The sequence below is a fragment of the Muntiacus reevesi genome, chromosome 2, assembly GCF_963930625.1.
Source record: "Muntiacus reevesi chromosome 2, mMunRee1.1, whole genome shotgun sequence".
Taxonomy (NCBI): Eukaryota; Metazoa; Chordata; class Mammalia; order Artiodactyla; family Cervidae; genus Muntiacus; species Muntiacus reevesi.
Genome location: NC_089250.1, coordinates 211,644,885 through 211,652,278, shown reverse-complemented (window position 1 = coordinate 211,652,278; position 7,394 = coordinate 211,644,885). Strand labels below are relative to the sequence as shown.

The 7,394-nt window shown below is 58.3% G+C and overlaps 1 protein-coding gene and 1 long non-coding RNA gene across 3 annotated transcripts; one reads left to right on the top strand and one right to left on the bottom strand.

Moving 5' to 3' along the window:
* Window positions 1–494: 494 nt before the first annotated feature.
* On the top strand, window positions 495–1,621 carry LOC136160755 (uncharacterized). Its single transcript, XR_010661652.1, has 4 exons — window positions 495–684; window positions 954–1,048; window positions 1,282–1,402; window positions 1,488–1,621. It is a non-coding gene; the product is annotated as an uncharacterized lncRNA (long non-coding RNA).
* A 29-nt stretch (window positions 1,622–1,650) lies between these two features.
* ABHD11 (abhydrolase domain containing 11) lies at window positions 1,651–4,114 on the bottom strand. Of its 2 annotated transcripts, XM_065924819.1 has the most exons (6): window positions 3,926–4,112; window positions 3,601–3,736; window positions 2,771–2,944; window positions 2,453–2,623; window positions 2,169–2,350; window positions 1,651–1,943 (listed from the first exon to the last, which is right to left on the bottom strand). In XM_065924819.1, exons 1-6 carry the CDS (start codon window positions 4,039–4,041, stop codon window positions 1,811–1,813), a joined length of 912 nt encoding a protein of 303 aa, XP_065780891.1. In that variant the 5' UTR covers window positions 4,042–4,112; the 3' UTR covers window positions 1,651–1,810. The 2 variants fall into 2 exon arrangements, with proteins under 2 accessions (XP_065780891.1, XP_065780892.1); XM_065924820.1 differs by lacking the exon at window positions 2,771–2,944 and having other exon boundaries at window positions 3,926–4,114.
* Between the last annotated feature and the right edge of the window lie 3,280 nt (window positions 4,115–7,394).

The window sequence follows — 7,394 nt, the reverse complement described above, 5'->3', positions numbered from 1 at the left end:
AACTGTTTTTGGTACGATGTTAGGAGAAATTTGCCAGGAACGGTTAAACCTGTTTCCCTTCTGTTTTCTGCTGAGCTAAGGTTATGGTTATATGGATGATGCCATTCAAGGTTCCAAGACGCCAGCTCTTCAGGACAGGGGGGAGAGGCACCAGTCTCAGCACTGGAGCCAACTGAGCTGTAACTCCTTTCTCATCTGGCTTCCCAGGTGGCTCAGTGGTGAAGAATCCGCCTGTCAATGCAGGGGCTGCAGGAGACATGGGTTTGATCCCCGGGTCAGGAAGATCCCCTGGAGGAGGAAATGGCAACCCACTCCATTATTCTTGCCTGGAGAATCCCACGGGCAGAGAAGCCTGCGAGCTGCAGTCCAGAGGGTCACAGTCTGCCGGGACTTAGCCACTGAGCACCGGCTCTCACCCTCCTTTCCCATCTCCTGACGTGAGTGCAGCGCCCCCTGGAGGTGAAGGGCCCGAATGACTGGGCAAGGAAGGGGCTGAGAAAACTGGGTCTGGCCAGAGGGTTCCAGGAGGGGAGGCAAGGGCATGGCCAGCCGGCCGGGGGTGGGGCCTGACAGGGAGTGCCTGGACAGGAAGGAAGGGCAAAAGGCCATGTCCTCTGCCTGCCCCACCCCGCTGACAAGAGTCCCAGTCGCCAGGCCACCCTCTCAGTCTGGGGCCCTCAAGGGGTAAGTTGTCCTTCTGAATTCACTTGGTCCCTTTTCTGGGGATCGGGTAAGAATGCCTTTCCTCCCTGGGGGTCCAAACACCCTACCCCTCTGCTCCCCCTTAGGTGGGAAAGGGGCCACACCTGCAGTGGCGGGCAGGGCAGTGTCTCAGACCCTTCCCCTCCTGACAGGGGCGTCAGGATCAAGGTCAGGGCGGAAGGGCCACGTGGGGCACCTCATCCAGGCAAGACCCAGAAACCCCTGCTCCCTCCTCTGTCACCGGACTGCAGAGCCCAGAATCCCAAGCAGCTGAAGCACTGGGGGACACCCAGACAGAGCCCTCGCTGGACCAGGTCCTCCGGGAGCGAGATGACGCTATCGCCAAGTGAGAGACAGCTGCTTGCAGGGGTTGGGAGGGCGGTGGATGGCTCCCCATCGAGGCTCTGTCCTGCCAGAAGGGGAAGCGGGGCAGTCGGGCATTCCTGGGAGGAAAGCTGCATAGATACCTGTATGAATACTGTCTCAAGGCAGGGGGCTGTGGCCACACTGGTCCACCCCCAGGGCCCGGAATCACATCTGCAAGGCCTGAGCCTCAGGCTGCTCTCTGAGCCCCCTTAGGAAGCGGGCCGTGGAGGCAGAGCTGGACACGTGCAGAGCCAAGCTGCGTGCTGTGGAGGCCCAGCTGCTGGAAGTTCTGGAGGAGAAGCTGAGACTGAGGCAGGAGGTGGAGGCCTGGGAGGTAGGGTGGGTGTGCCGGCCGGGCTCGGGAGGCAGGGCCAGACAAACACAGGCCTGGCCCCTGACCCTGCTCTCCTGGCCCCCAGGAGGACATGCAATGGCTGGTGAGGCAGCAGGTCGAGAGTCAGCTGCAGAGAGAGTCCCAGAGCGCTCCGGGAGCTCCCACAGACCCTGGAACTGCCAGGACCCCCTGGATCCGATTCCCCCTGAGTCGGTGGGGACACTGGCGGTGAGAAAGCTCAGCCCAAGACCTTGGAAGGAGTGTCTTTATTCATTAAAGTTTGAGGTCTGACCCCTTCTGCATCCTTGTGCCCTCGGAGTGCCCACCTGAATGCTTCTGTACAGAAACAAGGAGCAGGACGCAGAGCCTTGATGCCTGGGGTTTCACATCCCCTCTGGCCAGCAACACTTAGGCCAGGAAGCCTCGGACTGCAGCCATGAAGTCCTGCGGGCGGTCGCTGTGGACCCAGTGGCTAGCGTTCGGCACGGTCTGCATCTGGGCCCGAGGGAACAGCCGCCTAATCTCAGGGTAGTGGCTGGGACTGAATACCAGAGAGATGGCGGCCGAGAAGGGGTGACAGGAGGAAAGTGGAGAGAGGAGGGACACAGAGGCCAAGCGGGGGGAGAGAGAGAGCCACATGAGTCTATGTGCCCAGCGGTGTTTCCAGTTTTCAGGCACCCTTTACCCACACCCCAGCCCTCCCCAAGGCAGGCTGAGGGGCTGGGTCAGTCATGTATGCCCGTCCCCACCACCCAGCCTGGCTTACAGCAGGAATTGAGAGTTTCCACCCCGGAGGAAGAGGGTTGGCCCAGAGTAGGTTTCCTGTCGTGCGGGGAAGTCCAAGATCTTGTCCCAGTGCTTATCCAAGGCATCCAAGTTCAGCCTCCACACGAAGCGCCCATCTACCTCCACCAGGTTGGTGAGCAGGAACTGCCGCATGCTCGTGCTCTGTGGGGGTCCCGAAATTGTGGGGTGGGGGGCTCTGTGTGAGGCCTGGGGCTTCCACTCTTCGTCTGCCCACAACACCACGCAGGGGCTTGCGTGCATTACCTGGATAACAGAGCGGAGCCTCTCATCAGCCAGTTTTCGGGCGCCAGAAAGGGACACCTCATTTGCCATGTCCACGGCCCTCATGGCTGTGATGTAGCTTGGAAAGTTCGAGCTGGAGGTGGTCTCCACTGGGCTGATGTCCACGGCAATCAGGCGCTCCACCAGCTCTGGCTGTGGGAGAGAAGCAGACTGGGGACCTTAGGGCAGGTTCCTGAATCTGGAACTCGGCCATCCAAGGCTCGCTGGAGTTCCAGGCTGCCTGCTGGGCACTCAGGGTTGACAGCAGATAGGAGGAAGCCCTGGAAAGAGAAGGCTCACCCTCTGAAGTGCCAGCAGCATGGCGGTCCTGCCTCCCATGCTGTGGCCAATGAGGACGCAGGGCACCAGGCCCAGCTGGGGCAGGAGGTCTTGCAGATCCTGGCTCATGGCCTCGTAGCTCATGTCTGGGCTGTGGGGGCTCTCACCATGGTTCCGAGCATCCACTGTCAGCACCTGGGGAAGCGGGAGAGGGGGGAGCAGCACTGGCATCCACAATCAGGGCAGAGCTGAAAGCCTGGCAGATTTGCAGGCTGAGGGAGGTGGAGAGCCCAGGATGGGGGAGATCCAGAAGGGGGAAAAGGGCCCGGATGGTGAGAAGACCCCCGTTCTCAGACCTTGGAGGCCCAGTGCCAGAAGGCCCAAGGAGTGTGACCACGTCTCCGGACATTTGGCCTAGCTGGCTGGCAGCTACAGAGAAAGCAGACACCAAGAATTGACAACAGCTGGAGCACATGAGGGCAGGCGGCAGCAGGAGGTGCAAAGGCCCTGTCATCCCTGGTGAACAAGCCGGGTCTGGCCCCCTTAGCGGGTGCCTAGGTATCTGAGAGCAGAGCCTAAGTCAGGGTGGAGCACACAAACGGAAATCTACCATACGAGTGAAGGACTGGGTGGGTGAAAGCATCAGGGAATGAATGGGGTTCATCGTGGGCCTGGGTCTGCCCTGGGGCCTCCATCCTCAGAATTTCAATCTCTTCTTTGATTTCTGATCAGAGAGACCCGCCGCTCCCAAGCGATGGGGACAGAGAAGCTGGCCACACCTTGGCCTCCTTTAGGGCCCCGCCCACCCACACCCTACCTCCCTCAGGGCCCCGCCGACTCCAGAAGCTCACCCTCCGGCCTGTCTGCTGAGCCAGGGCCTTGGCGATGGAGTTGAAGTTGGTTTTGCTGCCGAAGAGCCCATGCAGAAAGACAAGGGGCGGGCTAGCTGCCTCGCCGTCCAGAAGCTTGTAGGAAAGCGGCACAGGTCTAGCGGGAGGAACGAGGGTGGGGGAAGGGTCTGAGCTGGCAGGGGAAGCCTTTGAGCGAGCGGCCTGGGAGAGGGAGGGCCCAAGCGAAGGAAGCGAAGCCAACCGGGACAAACCGGGACAAACCGGGGGGCGGGTGGGGGGCGGGGAGGAACGAGGGACGGTCTCCCAGCGGACGCCCTTGACTGACCTCGGCTCGGTGCCGCCTTGACTGCTGCTGGATGCGATAGGCAGTCTGGAGAAGCTGGAACTGGAGGGGCCGAGCCCCCTATAGGGGAGCGTCCAAGCGCGCCTCCAGCCGACCATCTCCAGAATCTGCTAACAAGGCGCGCACCTCGTGCTGTCCCATTGGCTCCGCCTCGCTCAGGGCCCCGCCCAATTCCGGCCAGAGCTCCGCCTTCTCACCCTCCCCCTAGTGCGGAGCGCTCCGCCTTCGCTCACGTCTCCTTACGTAATCCCGGAAACCTGTCTCTCTTCTAGGCTCCGCCCCTTGCGCCCGTACGTAACCCGGCGGGAGCCACGCCCACAAGAGCCACGCCCCGGGTGGAGCCACCCAATACCCTGACCCCGCCCCGCTAAGCTCCCGCCGGGCTCCTCCAGAGCGCAGAACCTATGCCGGGAATCCGAGCTTTCGTTTCGGAGTCTGGTCTCGGCCGCTAGGGATGCAGTCACGGGGTTTGGGCTTGAACTCTGGCCGCGGGGCAGATCCTTGGCAAGCCGCTGAAGTCCCTGCCTGGCCCCTCTGCGTCCTGCTCCTCAGCCCTCTAGCGCCGCCTTTGGGTAGATGAGGTATTGGGTAGATGAGGCGGCGGCAGGAGTGGCTTCCCTCGCCGAGACTCCAGCTTGGAGGCGCCGAGCTCCACTGCCGCGGGCCCACGCAGGCCGGAAGGAGCAAAACACTTCTCACTGATCTTGAAGTCGACTCTAGAAGGATCTCGGAGAGACTGTAGAGGTCATCTCCAACCTGCCCGCCTCACCGCCCTTTACAGATGGGGAAACCGAGGCAAATAACTTTTACAAGCGGTAGAACCGGAATCTCTGGTCTTCGAGTCAAGGTGGGAGGCCAGTTATTTGTACTAGAGAGGGCATTTGCTTACTGCACTGAGCGGTATTGGGTTCAGCTGTGCTCACCACACCCCCCATTTATCAGCAGAGAAATATTAAATATTAATAATCCTCCCACCCGCTCAGCACGTCGTGCAGGGATGTCACCCCCTTTTTGGAACCCTGACGGACTGCCATGTTCCCTTCTTTGTCTGGACTAATGGTGGCAGTGGCGACTTAGGTCTCAGGTCTCAGCTGGCTTCCACAGCAGTCGAGCCTTCAGCAGTTACAAGAGTAGCTGCTCTTTCTAAGGCATTCTTGTGATCAGAAACCATCAGGAGAGGGACTTCCCTGGTGGTCCAATGGCTAAGACTCCCCGCTCCCAATGCAGGGGCCTGGGTTTGACACCTGGTCAGGGAACTAGATCCCACAAGCTGCAACAAAGATCCTGCATGGGCTTGGCTGGTGGCTCAGTGGTGGAGAATCTCTGCCTGCAATTCGAGAGATGCCAGTCTTATCTCTGGTCTGGGAAGATCCCACATTTTACGGAGTAACTGGGCCCCTGCGCCATAGCTATTGAGCCTGTGTCCTAGAGCCCAGGAGCTGCAACAAGAGAAGCCACCAGAATGAGAAGCCCTTGCACTGCAACAGAGTGTAGCCCCCCACTCGCTGCAATTAAAGAATAGCTTGTGCAGCAATGAAGACCCAGCACAGCCAAAAACAAGCAAATGAAATTGTATATTAATTATATATAAAAGATCCCGCATGCCACAACTAAGACCAAAGACAACCAAATAAATAAAATAGCTTATCTGTTTAAAAACAAAGAAACATCAAGAGGAATTCCCTGGTGGTCCAGTTGTTAGGACTCTGCATTCTCACTGCTGAGGGTCTTGAGTCAATTTCTGTTGGGGAACTAAGATCTTATAAGGCATGTGGTTCGGACCAACCAGGCACCCGCAAAGACTACACTACACACCTCCCTTCAGGTCATTACCCCTACTGCCACCCACTGGGATGCTGTGTTGTTTTTCAGTCGCTCAGTTGTGTCTGACTCTTTGCGACCCTGTGGACTGCAGCACACCAGGCTTCCCTATCCTTCTGCCGGAACTTGCTCAAACTCATGTCCATTGGGCTGGTGATGCCATCCAACCATCTCGTCCTCTGTCATCCCCTTCTTCTCCAGCTTTCTATACTGTGCCACTGTCCAAATAGCCAGTTGGCCATCCTCCACATCTTTTAAGGTCCAGGATAACTGCCACCTCTTCCTCAAACCTCTCCAGATTTCCCCAGTTGAAGCTAATCTCTTCCACCCCATGTTCTCAAAGCATTTATCAAGAGTCCGGCCTTCTATATGTCCACCATAGGCTGGGGGGTTCCTGGAAGCCCTGGGTCATGTTTTGTTCATCTGGTGCAAAAAGCAATAGTAATTTTACTGAATGATCATGGAGAGAGTCAGGCACTAGCTGAGGCTTAGGTGTCAGTTCAGCTGGTAACTGGGTCAGCGCCCCTTCCAGGACATGGTACCTGGGCCATCCAGAGTTACTGTGGCTTCTCCCCTACCTCCTTAGGTAGGACAAGCCTGATGGAGTTAGTACAGTTACGAGCATCCTAATTACATGGCCTCATCAATGCCTAATAAAGTGGCCCCCATCTTGAGCCAGCTGGTGACAGGCAGGTGTTTTGTTCTAATCTGGGGAGGGCTGTGAGGTCCCTGGGGACTCTAAATACACCAGGTGGTGTAATCATTTGTTGCCCGCATAGTCATTAGGGGAGTGAGGAGAACACCTGGGCCCTGGAGAGGGGGTTGACCTAAGATCTGGGAGGGGTCCTTGGAAAAGAATAGGCAGGATGTTTTTCTAGAATTGGTGGGTAAATGGGAAGGGGGTTGACGTCATGTTGGTGATTCAGAAGCCTAACATTTCAAAGGTGGTTTCAAGTGGGTCCCCACCCCACTCCAGCCTGCTATCTAACTGGGTAACCTGAGCCTGGCCCGCAGCCCTTGACCATCTGCCTCAGGCCGGAGCCCTGGGTCTAGGGGCAGAAGCAGTCTTGAGATGTTTCTGAGTCCTGGGCCCCAGCTCTGTCACGTGGCTGGTTAGGGCCTGGCTGGCTGGCAAGCAGAAAAACCAGTTGGCTTGCGGTTTTCTCTTGAACACTCCAGAAAAAGCTGTGGGGTCAGGAGAAGGGTTCTTGCTACCTCGGAAGGACTCTGCTGATGGGGTGTTGGGGAGGGGCCCACCTGAGGGCTGCCCACTCCTCCCTCCCAGCATGTCAGGAATGGGCCAGTGGACTCGCTGGTGGGTGGTGAGGGTCTCCCTCTTGTGGAAGTGGCAAGCCCCTGATACACTGAGGTTGATGTAAGGGAAGAAGCGGGGTACAGAACGAGGATGCTGTATGTCTGCAGTGGGTCTCCACTTCTGCATCTCTGTTCCCGGTGGTCCAACCTCCCTGGGAAGGGGGAGGGTGTTAGCATCCTCATTTTACTGCTGAGAGAATGGAGACGCGGGAGGTGAAGTGACCCAGCTGCAGTCACACACCCCTGCGCGGCCCAGCCCGAAGTCCTTCCTGGGCCGTGTGACTCCCAGAGCAGTGCTCCGGGTATTTCGTCACCA